Source organism: Hyperolius riggenbachi, chromosome 10 (genome assembly GCF_040937935.1).
Source record: "Hyperolius riggenbachi isolate aHypRig1 chromosome 10, aHypRig1.pri, whole genome shotgun sequence".
Classification (NCBI taxonomy): Eukaryota; Metazoa; Chordata; class Amphibia; order Anura; family Hyperoliidae; genus Hyperolius; species Hyperolius riggenbachi.
The window spans coordinates 66,050,159-66,071,130 of NC_090655.1; the positions used below are offsets into that span (position 1 = coordinate 66,050,159).

General features: G+C 44.1%; 1 protein-coding gene across 6 annotated transcripts in view; it reads left to right on the forward strand.

Moving 5' to 3' along the window:
* The window catches only part of TDRD1 (tudor domain containing 1), a 135,067-nt gene extending 121,953 nt beyond the window's left edge, over positions 1–13,114 (forward strand). For 5 of the 6 annotated variants that reach the window (XM_068258004.1, XM_068258003.1, XM_068258007.1 and 2 more), the window contains 4 exons: positions 3,737–3,904; positions 6,805–7,032; positions 8,599–8,639; positions 10,417–13,114. In XM_068258004.1, coding sequence (XP_068114105.1) covers positions 3,737–3,904; positions 6,805–7,032; positions 8,599–8,639; positions 10,417–10,467 — 488 coding nt within the window. In that variant the 3' untranslated portion in view covers positions 10,468–13,114. The remainder of the gene's footprint in view (positions 1–3,736; positions 3,905–6,804; positions 7,033–8,598; positions 8,640–10,416) is intronic. The other variant, XM_068258008.1, reaches the window with a different exon arrangement.
* Positions 13,115–20,972: the final 7,858 nt, after the last annotated feature.

The following is a 20,972-nucleotide window of genomic DNA, read 5'->3' on the forward strand; positions in this document are numbered from 1 at the left end:
TCTATGGCTGAAAGTATTAGAGGCAGAGGATCAGCAGGGCTACCAGGCAACTAAAATTGCTTAAAGAGGAGCTGTTAGGTATAAGGTCTCAGAGAAAATAAACATATATCAGTAGCTAAAGATTGGCTGTACTTACATTACATATGCATTTCACTGTCCACGTTTGTACTTCACAGAATTTGTATATAGTATATGCAGAGATTGATGCTCCTGACAGCTCATGGCAGGTTCCATGTTTGTCTGTCTCCTATGAAGCCAAATGTGTCGTCATGTCCTGCCTGCTTCCTGATCACAGAAAAGCTCGTTCTGAATAACACTAGTGTGCAGTGAATATTAATTAGCCATGTGGCTAGGAACAATAGCGGACTCCTGCAGTGTACTCTGCCCAGAGATTTTTCAGTGCTGTGAGCTGGACTGAGTTACAAGCTGCTGAAACTTGATCCTGTAACTTCTCCTTAGCAGCCGAGGGGAGGGCCCCAGAATGCTTTGCAGTATGGTATGCGGCTTGCGTCCTCTTAAGAGCTTGGGTCTAACAGCTTTGCTGATAAGCACACATCAAATGAAAGAGAGATTTTTATCTTCACTATTGCCTTTTTGGCTTCCGTCTAAACTGTTTAACACAGGAGAATAGAGGTTTAAATTAGCTTCTGCAGCCTGACAGTTACTCTTTAAAAGAAAATAAATATGGCAGCCTCCATATCCCTCTCATTTCTGTTGTCTTTTAAAGGGGAACTGAAGTAAGAGGTATACGAAGGCTGCCATATTTATTTCCTTTTAATCAATACCTGTTGCCCGGCAGCCCTGCTGGTCTATTTCTCTGCAGTAGTATCTAAGTAACACCAGAAACAAGCATGCAGCTAGTCTTGTCAGATCTGACTTTAAAGTCTGAAACACCTGATCTGCTGCATGCTTGTTCAGGGGCTCATAGTATTAGAGGCAGAGGATCAGCAGGGCTGCCAGGCAACTGGTATTGCTTAAAAGGAAATAAACATGGCAGCCTCCGTATACCTCTCTCTTCAGTTGCCCTTTAAAGGGAACCTAAACGGAGAAGGATATGGTTTTTTCCTTTTAAAATAATACCAGTTGCCCGACTCTCCTGCTGATCCTGTGTATCTTATACGTTTAGCCACAGCCCCTCAACAAGCTTGCAGATCAGGTGCTCTGACTGAAGTCTGACTGGATTAGCTGCATGCTTGTTTCAGGTGTGTGATTCAGCCACTACTGCAGCCAAAAAGATCAGCAGGATGCCAGGCAACTGGTATTGTTTAACAGGAAAGATCCATATCCCTCTTAGTTTAGGTTCCCTTTAAGTATGTTACTTTTGAGCAGCTCTAACCAGCCTTGTTGAACTGACCCTGTAGTGGGTGGCTTTGTTTTTATTTCCAGTAAGCTTGTATATTCTTCAGCCTTCTACCTCATCTCTTGCTACATATTCTAAAGCCTTACTACCTACTCTTCATAATCATCTCTTGCTGCATAGTCTACAGCCTTACTCCCTTATCGTCAACTCTTGCTGCATAGTCTACAGCTTTACTACCTCATCATCTCTGGCTGGATTGTCTACAGCCTTACTACCTCCTCATCTCTGGCTGCATAGACTACATCCTTACTACCTCATCATCTCTGGCTGCATAGACTACATCCTTACTACCTCATCATCTCTTGCTGCATAGTCTACGGCCTTACTACCTCATTGGCCTCAATTCACTAAACTTATCTCCTGTCCTAGAGTTATGACCATGGTGATAAGGCACGTAGTATTCAGGAAACCTTTTACCTCAGGCAAAGCTAAAGTTAACTCTGTCTTTAAGTTAAAGAGAGATCTCTAAAGTTATTAAGTTAAAGTGAGATCTCTAAAGTTAACGTTTCAATCCTTAAAATAACTACAGAATTCTAAAGTTAAAGACAGGCTGTTAATTAACTGCATGTGAAAATAACTACAGAGGAGGTAACTTAACTGCAGATAAGGTAACCAAGAAATGAAGAGATAGCATAATGCTCTTACTGTGTGGTGGTAAGTTTTCTCTTGCCTTATCTCCAGCGTGACCTTAGTGAATTGAGGCCAATAGCTCTTGCTGCATAGTCCACAGCCTTACTACCTCATCATCTCTTGCTGCATAGTCTACAGCCTTACTACCATATCATCTCTTGCTGCATAGACTACAGCCTTATTACCTCATCATCTCTTGCTGCATAGTCTACAGCCTTACTACCTCATCATCTCTGTCTGCATAGTCTACAGCCTTACTACTTCCTCATCTCTTGCTGCATAGACTACAGCCTTACTACCTCATCATCTCTTGCTGCATAGTCTACAGCCTTACTACCACATCATCTCTTGCTGCATAGACTACAGCCTTATTACCTCATCATCTCTTGCTGCATAGTCTACAGCCTTACTACCTCATCATCTCTGGCTGCATAGTCTACAGCCTTACTACCTCATCATCTCTTGCTGCATAGTCTACAGCCTTACTACCTCATCATCTCTTGCTGCATAGTCTACAGACTTACTACCTCATCATCTCTGGCTGGATTGTCTACAGCCTTACTACCTCATCATCTCTTGCTGCATAGTCTACAGACTTACTACCTCATCATCTCTTGCTGCATAGTCTACAGCCTTATTACATCATCATCTCTTGCTGCATAGTCTACAGACGTACTACCTCCTCATCCCTTGCTGCATTGTTTACAGCCTTACTGCCTGATCATCTCTTGCTGCATAGTCCACAGCCTTACTACCGCCTCATCTCTTGCCGCATAGACTACAGCCTTACTACCTCATCATCTCTTGCTGCATAGACTACAGCCTTACTACCTCATCATCTCTTGCTGCATAGTCTATAGCCTGACTACCTGATCCTCTCTTGCTGCATAGTTCACAGCCTTACTACCTCCTCATCTCTTGCTGCATAGACTACAGCCTTATTACCTCATCATCTCTTGCTGCATAGACTTACAGCCTTACTACCTGATCATCTCTTGCTGCATAGTCTACAGCCTTACTACCTGATCCTCTCTTGCTGCATAGTTCACAGCCTTACTACCTCCTCATCTCTTGCTGCATAGACTACAGCCTTATTACCTCCTCATCTCTTGCTGCATAGACTGCAGCCTTATTACCTCATCATCTCTTGCTGCATAGACTACAGCCTTACTACCTGATCCTCTCTTGCTGCATAGTTCACAGCCTTACTACCTCCTCATCTCTTGCTGCATAGACTACAGCCTTATTACCTCCTCATCTCTTGCTGCATAGACTACAGCCTTACTACCTGATCATCTCTTGCTGCATAGACTACAGCCTTACTACCTCATCATCTATTGCTGCATAGTCTACAGCCTTACTACCTCATCATCTCTTGCTGCATAGTCTACAGCCTTACTACCTCATCATCTCTTGCTGCATAGTCTACAGCATTACTACCTCATCATCTCTTGCTGCATAGTCTACAGACTTACTACCTCCTCATCTCTTGCTGCATAGACTACAGCCTTACTACCTGATCATCTCTTGCTGCATAGTCCACAGCCTTACTACCTCCTCATCTCTTGCTGCATAGACTACAGCCTTACTACCTCATTATCTCTTGCTGCATAGACTACAGCCTTACTACCTCATCATCTCTTGCTGCATAGTCTACAGCCTTACTACCTCATCCACTCTTGCTGCATAGTCTACTCTACAGCTCTACTACCTCATGCATGTCATCCTATGACTTTTTGTCTGCAGGAGATGGTCAGTGGTACAGAGCCATTGTCATGGAAGTATCAGAGGCTACAGCGGGAATAGTCTATGCCGATTATGGGAACCTGGAAACTTTGCCATTTTCTGACCTGCGTCCCATAAAGGAGAGTTTTCTGTGTCCTCCCATACAGCTCGCATGCTGCAGACTAGATGGTAAGTCACGGTTTATTTTTTTCAAGCATTTTAGGTTTTGGGTTTTGTTCTTTGGGGTTTTTTTTACTAGATCTTTTGTTATCATAACATTTGGCAAGTTTAGGAACAAGTACTGTGCAGAGATTTTGCTAAGCAGCCTTTTCTGTTTTCTGGAGGAAAGGGGATGACCAGTAGTATCCAAATGTATGAAGCACCAAATAATTATTTAGTCTTTATATAGCGATGACATCTTCTGCAGCGCTGTACACAGTATATTGTTGGCAGTTTACCGTACCTCTGAAGGACTCACAACCTAATCCCTACCATAGTCATATGTTTATGTATTGTAGGCTAGGGACATTACTGTTGTACACCCTCAGTGACCATGGGCCCAATTCACTAAACTTTATCGAATGTTTGATAATTTACCTCATAAGAAAAATCTAATTTTGAATTCACTAAAGTGTTATAGATTTATCGAATGTTTTATCGATAAAATGTTCAATAAATCTATAACACTTTAGTGAATTCAAAATTATATTTTACTCATGAGGTAAATTATCAAAGGTTCGATAAAGTGTTTGATAAAGCTTAGAGAATTGAGGCCATGAGTGGGATTCAAAAGGTGTGGGAAGGTGTGAGAATCTGCTCAGCTGCCTGTGCAGACAGGCAGCTTTTTGACCACTGTTCAGGTCTGCATTCTGCAGGTCTCTTTAAGAGAGACCTTTTGTCAGTTCTGCAGCTTGCTGCAGAGGAAATTGCATACGTTTATCATGCAAATTGCCTAGCCACATCCATTGTGGGCTTGCTCTATAAGTACTATCTGTTTCCCACAATGCTTGGCCGGTCATAAGGACTCCTTCCTGTGAAACACTCCTGGAGGAGTGTCAGCTATGCTCTTTGTTTGAAGATCAGCTTAGAGTTATTCCTGGAACTTGCACTAGGCAGGTTTCCCTAGTGCAGTTAGGATTGTTATCTGTTTTGTTTGTCTGTTGCGATTGTCCTGTCCCAGCGACAGGAAATCGTTCTGTGTGTCTGGGTGCTAACCGCAACAGCGGTTGTTGCTGGTAGCCCCTTCTGATCTGTTTCCCTGGATCGTGCTAGCCACTTTTCGCTAGTGCTGTGGATCCTTCTGTTCTGCTACTTTGTACCTGGATCGCACTGGCATCCCGCGCTAGTGCTGTGGATCCTTCTGTTCTGTCTTCCTGGATCGCGCTAGTCACTTTCGCTAGTGCTGTGGATCCTTCTGTTCTGTCTGAATCGCACTTGCCCTAGCGTTAGTGGCAGTGGATTCCTCTGGTCTGGATCTTGGAGCTAACCTCGGCTGCGGTCGCTGCTGGTTACTCCTCCTGTTTGTCGTGTGCTTGGATCACACTGCTCTGACAGCAAGAGCAGTGGATCTTTCTGATACCTGGTTCGCACTGGCTCTGACGGTAAGAGCAGTGGTTCCTGTTTGATCGATTCTCGTTGTCTGTCTGTTTGCGTGCGCTTGCTGGTGCCTGCGGTAAGGCAACCGTGTAGCAAGCGCGTTTGTGTGGTGTCTGTCTTGTCTTGGTTAGTTAGGCGTGCTTGTCTCTATTGTGCTTATCACGTGGAGACCGCGCGCGAACGCGTGCACTGTTGCGAATGAGTGCGGTGTTCGCGTTCAGTTAGCGTTTGTTTTTTTCCTTGTTATTCTCATTGTATTATTTGCTGTGCCTTTGCTAACCTCGTATTCTGTTCTGATCTGCCTTGTGTCACGTCTGGCGATCGCACCTCTCGCGATCGCGTTCCTATTTCATATCTGCTGTTGTGTGTGCACCGTCGCGGGGTGGCGACTAGGTTGGCGCACACACATACAACCTGTCCCTTTGCTCGTTCTCATTCGCAATCGCCTCTCTTGCAATTGCGTTCTGCGCTTCGTACAATTCCTGTCTGGCATTTGTGGAGGTACAGAGGATTGGTTCCTCTGCACTCCCCAGCGCCATCTGCCGACAGGAATTTCCCTCTACGGGTGCGTAGCACCTTTTGCTGGGTGCCTGCAATTATACGCTTGTGGAGGATTTCCGCCGTATCAGCGCACGCGTTGTGCGCTGATCACGGAGAAAGTTCCACAATCGTTACAGAAGGAATTTAATATTTATGCAATGCAATCAGTATTTTAATATTTGAGCCCCAAGTTTCAAGTTCCCTAGACCAGAGTTCCCCAACCCTATCCTGGGGAATAGAGTAGTCCGAATGCTCAAACTGCTATGCAGACTTTTGACCTGGGAGTTTACCAGTCTACACTATGACCCAAAGGTGCAAGGAAGCTCAACAATGAAAAAAAGGGATCTTGGGTCTCCTCCTGAATGTAGCAAGCATAGCTCAGATTATTTGTGGTATCATAACCACAAAACCCTATGTGTGAATAAACTGAGCTATAATTGATAAATCTATGTGGAGATCCAGTTCTTTTTTTATCATTGTTCCCCAACCGTCCTCAAACACCATCAGAAGCCCATGTCTTGCAGGAAACCACAAACATTCACAGGTGAGGTAATTAGTGTCTCTGCAGAGCTGATTAACCATTAGCTGTGATTGCAACAGTATAGCTATGCACCCCAGGAGGACTGTTCCAGTTCCAGGGGCGTAGATACTCTTCTGTGTGTTTCTATGGACAGCGCCCACCCAATTTTTCAGGTCCATAAGCCGAAAACCCCCTTAGTGGTGAAGTGGTTATCTACCTCTGTGCATATCCACAAAACATGTACTGTTGGTGGGCCCTTAGGACTGGATTGGGGAACACTGTCCTAGACCTATAGAGTGGAAACTGAGAACATGTGCTGCTTGCTCTGAATCTGCTGGAGTAGTTTCAGTTATGATAAGAAGTTACAATATAGTTTTATTACATTAATATTGCAACATAATTATAGTCTAAGTACTGTGTTCTGCTTCTGCAGGGGTGGCCCCGATTTCCCAGCATTGGCCACCTGAAGCCACACAGGTCTTGAGCTCTTTGCTGGTAGGAGCAGAGGTTACAGTCACCGCTCACTCAGTGAGTGCTGGAATATACTCTGTGTCTATGGAGAAGCTGCAGGAAACAGGAGCCGTGCGCGTGGAAGAGAAGCTGGTGATGGACGGCCTGGCTAAGCATGCTGATGTTCTTCCTTTGACAGCCGAACAGAAAGGTAACTGGTATCACAATTCTGGTCACTCATTAGCTGTGACAGTGCAGTACTAACCTATTACAAATGGAAAGTTCTGTACTAGAAAAAAATGTTTGTCTTCAGTTAAAGGATATTCTTGTATGCTCATAAAGTTCACTTAACTGTTTGTTGTAGCCCACAAATCCGTTAGAAACAGTCAGTTCATACTGATCTATTGGAGAAAAGGAATAGATTTCTTGTGGGAAAGGGGGTATCAGCTACTGATTGGGATGAAGTTCAATCCTTGGTTACGGTTTCTCTTTAACCACCTTACGACTGCCTAACGCCAATCTGTGGCCGCAATGTGGCTCCCCCAGGACTGCGTAACGCCGATTGGCGTCAAGTCCTGGGGGCAGAGATTGCAGGGGATCTCACACAGAACGAGCATCCCTGCTTTAGTTACAGAGCTCCACAATCGCGGACTAGCAGGCTTTCAAAAGGAAGAAAAAAAACCTTTGTGTGTAAACAGCCTTGCGATTTTTTTTTTTTTTTTTTTTTTTACAGCGCTGTAAGGGGACAGCTTTGTGACAAAGCTTGTCCCCACGAGTGGCCTACAATGTGATCCCCTCTCATAGGCTGATGCCTATGACAGGTGATCACTGATTAGATTGCGATGGGGAGGTAGTTTGGGAAAATTAAAATAATATAAAAAATACACAAATTTAATAAAACAGAAAAAACTAAAATCTGCCAGCCGCAATCCGATGCCACCAACAGAAAGCTTTGTTGGTGGCAGAGGGGGGGGGGGGGGGGGGGGGGGTTGGGGGAGGTGGATTCATTTGTGCACACAGTTGTATGGCTCGGCAGCAAGCTTTTAAAGCTGCAGAGCACAGAATAGTAACAAATAGCCTAATCACTGGGGTGGGGAGTTGTAAGCCTGTGGTCCTTAAGTGGTTAAATAACCTACTAGACGTTCTGCTACTAAAAGCTGATTAGCTACCACTTAGGGCCCTTTTCCACTAGCAATCGCTAGCGTTCACGCTGAACGCTAGCGATTGCTGAATCCCAATTAGCGGCGATTCCCCGACGTTCGCGGCCGCGATTTTGCTATGCACTGCATAGCAAAATCGCGGCAAAAGTCGCTCCGCGGCGCGATCGCGATCAAGTAAAAAACGAATCGCGGTAGTGGAAATTACCTACCGCGATTCCTATGTTAAAAAGCAAACCATAGCGATTGTAAAATCGCTAGCGGTTTGCGTTTTTGCGATTCAGCCAGCGCAAACGCGCTGGTGGAAAAGGGCCCTTAGAGGTAATACTAGCCAAAGTACTAGCCGATTGGCTACTAATAGTCGATCAACTAGTTGAACCATAGCCGATCAGTTAGCATAGAGTGCCCAACTCATTGCCTCATAACCGTGGACCGCAATTGACATTACAGTCTATTAGGCACCTTGGCGAAGCTGCCACTGAAATGAACTGCTCTGAAAAAGAAAAAAATCTTTTCCTTGCCCTTCAGAACTACATGTTTCCCCTCCTGTATTTTAGCTTTGTTGTGCATAAGAACAGATTTTGCTATCGGATTCTTCTTATTTCCATCTGTTGTTTCAGAGAGAGACGGCTGTTGCTGTCAGCAGGAAGTCATTATGAGGGTAAGTGAACTGCAGAAATATTTTGACAATTTTTGCACACTATAAAGTAACAGCAATGTACAAAAGTACCCAATTAGCACCTTGGTTTGATGTTCGCTAAGCCTTTATTATTCTGGATGAGGATTTGTGTGACGGAGTTAACTGTAGCATGGAACAGGAGCTTTTAGTGGTTGTTTTAGGAGAGGTTTTCTCACTAAGGCAGCGATGCACCTCATTTATTAAGTGTGTAAAACAAGTGTGATGTTTGAGGGATACAGCAACCGTTTCAGAGCTGTCTAGACTGTTATCGTGTGTCTTATCTTCCCAGAATGCTCTGCTCTGATTTATCTTTGAGATTCTGCTAACGCAGATCATGTTTTGCGCGGGTTAAAGAGAGGGTTAGGAAGTACCCTATAACAGAGATAATCCCTTTCCTTCCTAGAAGGAGCAAAGTGGAAATGACATGGCTGTCGGTCTGTACAAACACGAGAGTGCATGCAGTTAAAGGAAACCTGAGACCATGGAATAAAAAAAGTTTTTTTACATTCTAGGGGCTTCCTCCAGCCCCCTTTATGCTGATTAGTCCCTCACAGGCTCCGCAATCTGTCCTGATAACTGCAGGAGTCGGTGGCTTACTGGCACTCCCATCGCCAGTGGCGCTCTGCGCCTACATACAGGGCCGGATTTACCACAAGGCACTGTAGGCATGTGCCTACAAGTGCCTGATGGAAAGGCGGCTTTCTCCCCTCCCCTAGTGCCTCTTGCTCCTTCCCTATGCAGAGTCCCCAGCAGAGGGTAAATGAGAGGCTATTCAACGGACGAGATTTCTCTTTAGCCGGGGGCATATTTAGCTACCTAACACTTGGGGGCACCTCTAGCTACTTACTATTAGGTTGCCAGAAGTGCCCTCAATATTAAGAGGCACCTGTGGCTAACTCTGCTGAGCAGGGGTAGTAGGGGAGAGGTGACAGCTGAGCCAGCTAGCATACTTATGGTGGGGTTTCATGGAGGGTGAAATCTAGGGCGCCTGAACATTTGCGCTTATAGGCTCCTGTGATGTAAATCCAGGCCTGCCTACATGGTACTACTGCGCAGGCTCAGAACGCTCCCAGCCGCAGGAGCGCGCTTGGCCGCACTGCGCCGAACTGCTGATTTACCGGACCGGATTGTACTTTTTGAAAGATGTATCTTCTCTTGTATGACAGCTGTAAGGTGTTCTAATTTGTATATATACCTCACTCTGTTTAGCACTTCAGAGACATTAGGAGGAGACAAATCCCTCCAATGTTTGGAAATAACACATCTCTGTTTCATTCTTCACTGTTCAACTTGCTTCTTCTTCTCAGCCCTGATAAAATCCCCAACTGAGCATTCAGTCTGGCTTTGCTCAAGAATCATTATAGCTGAGTCTGTTTTCTCTGATGTCTTTTCAAGCCCAATCCTGCCCCCTTCTGGCTCTGCTATAATGACTCTGCTACAATGATTCCTGAGCAAAGCCAGACTGAATGCTCAGTCAGGGATTTTATCAGGGCTGATAACAAGCAGGCTGAACAGTGAAGAATGAACCTGAGAGCAAGGTAGGTGTTTTCTCTAATGTTCCCACGGATATATATGGTAAAATACATGCGGGCGCTTCGTCTCTGGTTCACTTTAATGATCCCCTAAGTGCTCAGCCTTAGTTGGGACAGGTATTTAGGCTACACGAGGAAGCTGCTATACAAATCTCTCGGTTGTGATCAGCAGTGCGACGTTCAAACGGTTCAGCTTTTATTTATCTGTCCTTTATTTATATTCACAGATTGAGAAATTGGAGCAGCTTCTTGTCAAATTATTGCAGCGTTTAGGCTGAATTTCTGATATGTGGAAGTCGTCAATGAAGCCGATGAGAACTCCAAATCCTCGTGATTAGATCTACATCAGTGGAACTCTTATTGGTTCTACATGAATATTTTCACAGGAGCTAGGTTTATCTGAGAATTCATTTTGTTTTTTGCTGTTTTATTGCCTTTCCTTCCTACACCGCTAAATGCATTGTTTTGTTTGCACATTAATGTTTACTTGTATGTAAAGTACTATGTCTTGCACTTGTAGTACTAGTTGTTTATTTATATATAGATGAGTGTTTTTGGTTGTGTAAAGCCAGTGCTAATTAAGATGCTGATATTTAGTACAGTGTAAGATGCCATAGAATGATTACAGCAATAATCAGCAGGCAACATCACTACAGAGTGCATCACATATGTTAAATCAGCTTATTTTTTGTTTTTTTCCACTGTAAAATCATCAAGATTCCCCTTAACCTCCAGCTCCTAGAAGTCTCTGGTGTACCTTGCTGCAGTTCTGTTGTCATCCAGTCTTCTGATGTCCCCTCCTTAGCGGCTGCCGACCCTACTGTGCACAGTTGTTTGTAGGGGCAATAGATTGTGAGGCCCTTCACAAATGTATATCCTTCAGGAATAGTTAGTTGTGAACTCAATAAAGAGCTGCCCGGTAGCTTAATGCCCTACAAGAACAGGAGATGCAGAGTTCTCAGACTGCTGATGAAAAAAACTGTACTTACCTTCTTGGTTTTAAAGCAAACTTTCGGAGCCTTCTATATATCTGTATACCAGTAGCAAGGCGTTTCTCAACATTACCGCAGCAGACCTTGTCAAATACCCTTTATAGATAAGGTTATCCCAAGTACACCTTGACACACATATACAACCAGTACACATTAATTGTATGTATGTGATCTCTCTGCTGATTTTAAAGTACACCTGTAAAGTTTTTTATTTTTTTAAATTAGATACTCGCCCCAGTAAGGGGAAGCCTCTGGATGATGCAGAAGCTTCCCCGATCCTTGGCGACCCCTCTGCTGCCGGCTGGGCCCCTTCTTATTTTCGTGGCGGCTCTCTTCTCCTTGCACAAACCCACGTACTAGCACTGAGCCGCTTGTGCACAGAAAAAAAGCTGTGCAAGAGTGGCTCCATGCTACTGCGCAGGCCTTACTGTACACACAAGACAAATAACCTTTATATCGCACTTTTCTCCTGACTGACTCAAAGCGCCAGAGCTGCAGCCACTAGGATGCGCTCTGTAGGCAGTAGCAGTGTTAGGGAGTCATGCCCAATGTCTCCTTACTGAATAGGTGCTGGCTTACTGAACAGGAAGAGCCAAGATTTGAACCCAGTCCTCGGTGTCAGAGGTGGAGCCCTTAACCATTACGCTATGTGGAATGGGAGCAAGGACTTTAAGCAATCTTTGACTTTATTGACGAACATTGTCCAGATGGTCCCAGCAAAGCACGGGAGAGATGAGGCTTCTCCCTACTGTGGTATCGGTCTTAAAGGATACCCGAAGTCTGACTCAGTCCTGACTCAGACAGGAAGTAACTACAGTGTGACCCTCACTGATAAGAAATTCCAGCTATAAAACACTTTCCTTGCAGAAAATGGCTTCCGAGAGCAGGAAAGAGATACAAAGGGGAATTTCTTACCAGTGAGGGTCACAATGTAGTCATTTCCTGTCTGAGTCAGGACTGAGTCAGCCACTTACATACCTGATATATAACTATTTCAGGCAAAGAAAGAAAAAAGGAATACAGCATAGTTATTTGTGTGCTAGGCACTGTACATACACGTCTTTCTCATCATGTCACATGTCACTTCGGGTATCCTTTAAAAAAAAAAAACTTACAGGAATGCTTTACGTAACTAAAATTCTTCAGTTTTTTTATATAAGATCATGTTACAAAATTCAATTTGGTGTACTTAAAGGTGCGCATCGACCATACAATGTGGATTGGATAATCTTACCAAATCTTTGTAGTAGAAGGGAAAACAAAATATATTTTGGTAAAAAAAACTTTAGGTGACCCCTATATTGCATATATGTGGTAAGGTCGTACAATCAGCATTGTCTGATCAATGGCTCTTTAACTCTATTATGCCAAAGTTCCTCCTGAACCCCTCACATGCACCCCATTAAGGTACGTGTGCCTCATGTTGAGAACCTAGTGCAGGTGTTTGGCTTTATTTGTGGCGTAGTGGCTAGCACTCTCGCCTTGCAGCGCTGGGTCCCTGGTTCGAACCCCTGGTAGGGCACTATCTGCATGGAGTTTGTATGTTGTCTGCATTTCCTACTTACATGTAAAATAGGGGCCTGGAAAAAAGGGCGCGGGGGACTGCTGCTGGTAGAACATTGGTAAAATTACTGAAAGACTAGTACTTAAAATGAACCAGAGACGAAGCACCCTCATGTATTTTACCATATATATCAGTGGGAGCATTAGAGAAAACACCTACCCTGCTGTTTCATTCTTCACTGTTCAGCTTGCTTCTATCAGCCCTGATAAAATCCCCGACTGAGCATTCAGTCTGGCTTTGCTATAATGACTCAGCTATAATGATTCCTGAGCAGAGCCACAAGGGGGCAGGCTTGGGCTTGAAAAAGACACCAGAAAAAACAGATTCAGCTATGATTCCTGAGCAAAGCCAGACTGAAAGCTCAATTGGGGATTTTATCAGGGCTGGAAACAAGCAGGCTGTGCAGTGAAGAATGAAACCGAGAGCAGGGTAGGCGTTATCTCTAATGTTCCCACTGATATATATATATATATATATATATATATATATATATATATATATATATATATATATATATATATATATATATATATATAGTAAAATACATGAGGGTGCTTAGTCTCTGGTTCCCTTTAACTCAATAGTAAAAGATCGGTAAGCTTTACCGGTATTTTACTATATTTTAATCTAACCCTACTCTCACATCAAACCCTCCCTTTACTGATGCTTAACCCAACCTGTGCCACAATTTGCATATCGGCATGCCTTGCCGCCCACAATTTTGTTGGGCGACTTCATGCACCCAAATTTCCCTGCTTTGCTGCAAATTGTGACTTTTCTAATGGCCAGCTCCTGCACCCTTTTCTGCCGTTTCGGGGTTTCCTCCAGGCACTCCGGTTTCCCCCCATATCCCAAAAACCTACAGATAGGTTGATTGGCTTCCCTCTAAATTGGCGCTAGACTGTGATGGACATATGACTAAGTGACTAAGGTAGGGATTTAGATTGTGAGCCCCTCTGAGGGACAGTTAATAACAATATCCTATATGATAAAACAGCTGTATCCCTACGTCCTGTGTCCATGCGTTTGTCGTACTGTGCATGCGCGGCACGAGGGCAGACTTGGGACAGCAGAGAACAGGTGCGCGGCGGTGTGAGTTTGGCGTTGGAGGGAAAGAGGCAGTGCGGGGGGTCGCGGCCAAAGCATAGCGCCTGGTTTTAAATGAGCAGTAGTACTAAATAATAAATAAATAAATACTAAATAATAATATTTCTGGTTCAGCAACCACGCCCCATGTACCCACATTTTTTTTCTTTGTTGACCACGCTCCCCTTTGATGATATCACCTGCCCTCTACACTGTAGGTTCTCAACGCATGGTACATGTACCCTTGGGGGTACTTGGGTTGGGTTCAAGGGGTAATCGATCTTGTCATAATCGATTACTGTGAGTACAAGCATAAAAAAACCCTGACTCCTATATAAATAAGTATTTTAGTTAAATAAAATAACGTTAAAAAAGCATCTATAGACCATTATCTGGTCTGCTAACACACATACAAGTGGCAAACATTCTCTTTCATAAAGTGGTACATGCTGTAGTAATGTTGAGAAATGCAGCACTACACTAATGTTTAGGTCAGGCAGCTGTCAGTTGGGCAGGAGGTACAGAGATGATAGTGGAGTCCTATTTAGAGTCTCACCTGTGGGACATTCCCTGTGACTCAGTTAAAGTCCCATTTGTGACAGTAGGCAGGACTTTTGTGGCGGTGAAGTTAGTCTTCAGCCTTTGTGCCAGAGAGTGAAGTACTTAACCACTACAGAGTTAGTTAAAACTTCCTGAGTCCCTCGGAGGGATTACCCATTACCTCTGCACCCTGCTGCAGTATCCTCACTGGTCATACCTTTTTCCATAGGAAATCGTTGAAGTGATAATCCAGCCCCTCAATGCCCTCGGTACATCCGCTGTTCATGGGAGGGCCACAAAGGTCATGGCCTTAGGGCACCAGTAATCTAGGGGCAGGCAGTAGACTGCCAGTGTTACACTTCCTTAAAGGCTAAATCGACATTGCTACCCCCTTCCTCACAGGATAGAATGGATTGAAGGAGAGGTTAGGTGACTAGGGGAGGCCAGCAGTACCTTCATACTGCTAAAGGACACATGGAAATGAGCCAGAGGGAGACAAATAATGTTAGTTCATAGCTGGTTTGAGAGCAGTAAGGGGAGGGAATTTGTGTTTTTTGGAAGGAGTAACTTAGTGGACCTGAACTCTTGCACAGAACTCAAGAAATACATAGAGAAATGCACCCTGTGTGTATTTACAGAGTTTAGCAGCCTGTTTAATTCCCCCTCATTTGTGTCTAATCACAAGTTATAATCTGATCTCTCCCCGTGTCACATGATTGCCTATGGCAGATAAGGCCATGAATCAGGAAGTAGAGACACTGCAGATTTATTGCAGGATTTGTATCAGCTGTAACACAGAAATTTTTTTGTTTAAAGGTTATTATGATGTTGCTTATCTTTTAGAGCAGAGAGGACGTTCTGAGTTCAGGTCCGCTTTAAGAGGACGTCCAGGAGAAAACCAATATCCTTACTATGTTGATTAACCACTTAAAGACCGGGCCACATTTGTGTGATCTGTGCTGGGTGGGCTTTCCAGCCCACAGCACAGATCAGCTTTTAGGCAGGGTGGTCAGACTCCCCCCCCCCCCCCCCCCCCCCCCTTTTTTCCCCACAAGGGGGATGTCCTGCTGGGGAGGTCTGATCGCCGCTGGCTATATGTGTTTAGCGGGGGGGCTCCTCAAAGCCCCCCTCTGCAGCGCTATTCCGCCCTCCCTCTCCTTCCCATGGGCGGTACAGGACAGCGATCCGTCCTGTACTGCCTCTGATGGGCTTCAGCCGATCAGATGCCGGCGATCCCCGGCCAATCAGAGACCGGGGATCGGCGATCTCCTTTACGGCGCTCCTGCGAGAGCAGCGCCATAGGATGTAAACACAGGGGATTTCTTCCCCGCGTGTTTACATTTAGCCTGCGAGCCACGATCAGAGGCTCGCAGGCTGTTCACGGAGACACCCTCCGTGAACTCATGGAAATCCACTTACGACCAGCCGCCGCCTATCGGCGTTAGGCGGACGTTAAGTGGTTAAAAATACGGTAGTTAGTAGTTGGCACGTTTTTGCAACAGTATAGGAAGCTTTGTCTTCCTTAAAGAGAACCCGAGGTGTGTTTAAAGAATGTTATCTGCATACAGAGGCTGGATCTGCCTATACAGCCCAGCCTCTGTTGCTATCCCAAACCCCACTAAGGTCCCCCTGCACTCTGCAATGCCTCATAAATCACAGCTGTGCTGTGAGGCTGTGTTTACATCTGTAGTGTCAGTCTCAGCTGCTCCCCCGCCTCCTGCATAGCTCCGGTCCCTGCCCCTGTCCCTTCCCTCCAATCAGCAGGGAGGGAAGGGATGCAGGCGGGGACTGGAGTTCTGCAGGAGGCGGGGAGAGCAGTAGACTGACACTGTAGAGATAAACACAGCCAGCTCTGACAAGCTGTTTGTCAACAGCGTGGCTGTGATTTATGAGGGATTGCAGAGTGCAGGGGGACCTTAGGGGGGTTTGGGATAGCAACAGAGGCTGGGCTGTATAGGCAGATCCAGCCTCTGTATGCAGATAATATTCTTCAAACCCACCTCGGGTTCTCTTTAAGTTGTAAACTTACTGGAGCAGGCTGGCCATTTTTTATTAAATCTGAGACCGAGAGTAATACTGGGAATAAACCATGAGATTTTTTGGCAGATAGATGGTTCGATAGATCATTTCTGACTTGTCCGATCTGATTTTCGATAGTTTTTCTGATCGATTTCTCATAGAAGTGAATGGAAATAGATCAGAGAAATGGGAAAAAAGTAAATTTGCTGAAAAATCTCAGTGTATTCCCAGCATAAGAATCTCCAGACAACTTAAAGGGAACCTAAACTGAGAGGCATATAGATGTTTCCTTTTCAACAATACCAGTTGCCTGGCAGTCCTGCTGATGTCTGTAGCTGTAGTAGTGGTTGAATCACACCTGAAACAAGCATGCAGCTAATCCAGTCTAACTTAAGTCAGAGCACCTGCTATGCATGCTTGTTCAGGGGCTGTGGCTAAAAGTATTAGAGGCAGAGGATCAGCAAGACTGCTAGACAACTGGTATTTTTAAAAGGAAAAATCCATTTCCTTCTCAGTTTAGGTTCCCTTTAAGTGAATTAACATAACCTGGTAAATCAGGCCTGAATTCATCACCGCTTTTCTGTTAAAGGGTTTTTAGTGGTAGAGCAATGTACACCATGCCTGACAGACCCTTGGGCTGGCTGTTATCAATTCAAGTTACATCAATAAAGTCATCTACTACTATATCTGCTGTATGTCCTGTTTAGGACAAGAAACTAAACATTTAATTATGTGACTTGTTGCAAATACCTTCTGTTTTAAGAAGGCAAACTTGTTTTTCATGGAATTTTAGTAAGGGGGCTTGATGGTCCTTTGTAGCCCCTTACTCTCCTAGGAGTTCTGGTTCACCATGAGCTTGCTGGGTACTCTGTTGTCTATACATACCACACTCTTTTGTATGTGTAATAATAGGCTTGATCATTGGCTGGCTGATGCTGTTGCCAGATCTTTATGCCACTTTGGGGGATTCTTGAACACATTAGGTTCTCTGAACTGAACTGCCACCTCAGAGCTTGAGTGGCTTTAGTCAAAGCCGCAATAGCTTTGTGGCCTTATATCAGGTATTGGAGAATTGAACATGCCATCTGAAATCATACTTCAGAGAAAATTGGATTTATGACCTTAGTTTAACTCTTACGGGGCCCATACACTGGTCGATTTTTATTACTATCATATCTATTGATCGATTTGTGGCCGCTTTCTATCGATTTGATCTGACAGGATGAAAAATCTAGGTCGATCGGCTGCTGGCAGCAAATCGTTGGCCCATAGAGTTGCATTGGATCTAATAGTTTAATAATGCATTTAGATTTCATTCTGAAACCTTTTGTAAATCTGTTCCTAGTGTGTGGCACACATCAGATAGTTTCCTGTCAGATTTGACTTGACAGGCATCTGATGGTCGAATCTCCTGCAAGTCTATGAATGTATGGCCACCTTTACAGCCAAAAGAAGGATTGAAAGCAAATTAGTAGATCAGGTAGTGTACATAGACATTTATCTCATTATGCTGCATGTTTGCTACCCTAATGAATAACTTTGCTTTAAAATCCCTTAGAGAAGTTGTGAAGTGTTATAGGCTAATAGACTCACTATACACCAGCCGTTCTGGATGTGTGCCTGGCTTTCAGGTACAGAAAGATGATTTGCATATTCAAGAGTGATGCATCATGGGAAACCACGGTTGCCTACTTAAAACAGAAGGTATTGGTGATATTTCAGCTTTAAGAATACAAATTTATATTCTGTGTTGCTTTGTAGTTGGAGGGCTTTTTGGTCTCTTTTAGCCTCTTTTGTTCTGGGTGACCATGATTGGCCAACTTGTTGGTGGCCGTCCTTCTTGCGTTCTTGTTTAAAACCCAAGCCAAGATCTACATTAGGCTGCAGTGGCTAAAGGGGAGACTGTCGCCTGTCATTATCCTCTGGATTAGAGGACAGGTGAAAAATAATTTTCTTTACAAGAAAGCTGTTGTCCAGGAATGTGAGCTGTGTGTCTGCCTTGTAGTTAGACGTTCAAGTCTTCACAGCAATTGCCCAACCTTTCTTCTTTTACTTTATGGACATATCTTTATTATAAAACATTGACCTATTGCTGCTTCTACCTCACACTTTTATTTGTTTTCCTTACCAATGAGCAGGATGGAGTTAAAGTAAAGAAATGTTTTCTTTTAGAACCAGTCTCAAGCACTGCTCATGCAACATGACACTTGATTTATTTTTGGAATTGAAGATGTCTGAAAAAAATGTTTGGTTCCCATTTTTCTTGTTGACATTAAAATATTTCCAGTATTGAGTTGCTCGTTGTTTAAATCTTTTCCATTATTAGAAATGTTACAAGAGGCACATGATTGTGGGGGAGTTGGAAATGGGCTGTAGTGTGAATTACGCTCAGTCAGTAATTTGGGCGCTGTCAAAAGATGGAGCCCAAATATGATAAATTACGATAGCAATACCAATAGCTGGCTCCCGAATTATGTCTTATCCAAGTCGATGGCAGCGTGGTGGGGGATAGTAATTAACGCCGCTGGGACTTCTGCAGGAGCAGGATGAGATGGTTTTCTGGATTTACCCAGTGTCCAAATTTCCCAGTGCCTTAAAGGAACACTATCAATTAATTAGCATGTTTTGTTTTTTTATCCTGGGTTTGAGAGAGTTCCTGAAGTGCTGGTAAATAATGATGCATACAATTTACTTGCTTATCTCTTTTGTTTACTGTATCAAATTCCTTTTACTCTTAACTGATGGCAAGTTTGCTCATATCTGACAGCAGAGTGAGCCATGAGGGGAGGGGGAATTCCCTCACAGTGCATCTGTTAATCCTGTGTGTGAGAGCTCTCAGAAGCTACCTGTGTTTCTGAGCGGTCTGCAGGAGAACAGAGGAAATGTAACTTATTAACATTTGTAATTGTTTGTGACACCACAGCTTTTTGCTTTTAGAGAAAAATACTCTGTAGTCTGATATGCAAAAAACACTGGCTGTGCATTGAAGCAGACACTCATTTTGCGAATGATTTGTCCCAATTGAGCTAAATCCTTCACACAATGAATTAAAGCTTTTACCTCTAATATTAAACATGAAAAGCTACTTGGACATTATTTGTACATTGTCATTTTATAACACTTGGTTTGATAGTATCCCTTTAATTACATGAACACGATTGGAAGGAGGGGGTGCAATTCCATATTACAGATTTATCCAAGGCAACCAGAATTGTTTTAAACAAAAGTTCCATTCATTCTCCTCCAGAGCGATGCTCAGAATTTGGGTTTAATAAATGTCGGGCAGAGAAAAAGATGAAAACAGATAAACCAGCAAGAGTAACATAAGGAAAAGGCATGTGAGGGGTAATTGGGGGTGACTGGTAAGTATCCTTCCTAATGTACACCTAACCAATATTGCATTTAAGTGGTGTGAAACTTCAATCTGCTCTGGTCTAATGCAGTGCTGTCCAACTTAGTGGCCGTGGAGGGCCAAGCTCCAGGGAGTCTTGGTCTGGAAGGGACGGAGCAGCAATGCTCTGGTTTTGGGGACTGAGCAGAGTATAGAGAAAGAGGTGGGCATGGCAGGAGGCGTGGAAGTGACACAAGATTGGCCACAGCAAGAGCTCTCGTGGGCCTGATGCAATTTGAACAGCCATGGTGTAAAGCAGGTGTGTCAAACTCAATCACCTAAGGGGGCAAAATCTGAAACATGGTCTTGTTACGAAGTTACATTGATTAGTTTAAATTTAACAGTGTGACTCTGGTGGGGTACCCTTAAAACGTCAGGTGCAGTACTTGAATGTGGCCTCTGCACTGTTGTGCCTCTTTGAATGGGAGGGCAGCATGCTGTTAATAAAAGAAAGATGGCAATGGAGAGCAGCAGCCTGTGCTGTATACTGTTTCCCAGAAATCTGCTCACAGCAAATCAGAAATTACATGTGTATTGTAGGATACCCAGGTCAGTGGAGGGGGTGGCAGCTCCAAACTGCTAACATCCGTCTTGCTTAAAAATAATGCTTCCTCGTAGCTTTCAGCAGTTTGGGCGGAAAGGGCAAATAGGCCATTCTTTTAAATGTGTGCCGCCAATGTGCGCAAAAAGTAGACCTCCTCCACTCCTCTACAGTTGCCTGGTGTCTAGGGGGAACCCTCCCACCCTTAAATTATTTCCTGGTGTCTAGTGGTCCCCCTCGCATCCTTATACAGTTACCTGGTGTCTAGTGACCCCTCCCATATGCATTCCCTAGTGTCTCATGCATTCCCTCCCCCATATGACCTCCTTGGTGATCTAGGGCTTCACCTGCAATATAGCTTACCTAGTGGTCTAGATGATGCCAAACATAATGCAAAGTGGGGCGTCCACTTGGGGACCAAATTTGAAGGCTTTGCAGACCAGAGTTTGACATGCATGACCTAAGTATAAGAATATAAATGTGCATGCATATATTTAAAGAGCTGTTAGGTATAGGGTCTCAGAGAAAAAAAACATATCAGTAGCTAAATATTGGCTGTACTTACATTACATATGCATTTCACTGTCCACGTTTGGATTTCACAGAATTTTTTATATAGTATTTGCAGAGATTGATGCTCCTGACAGCTC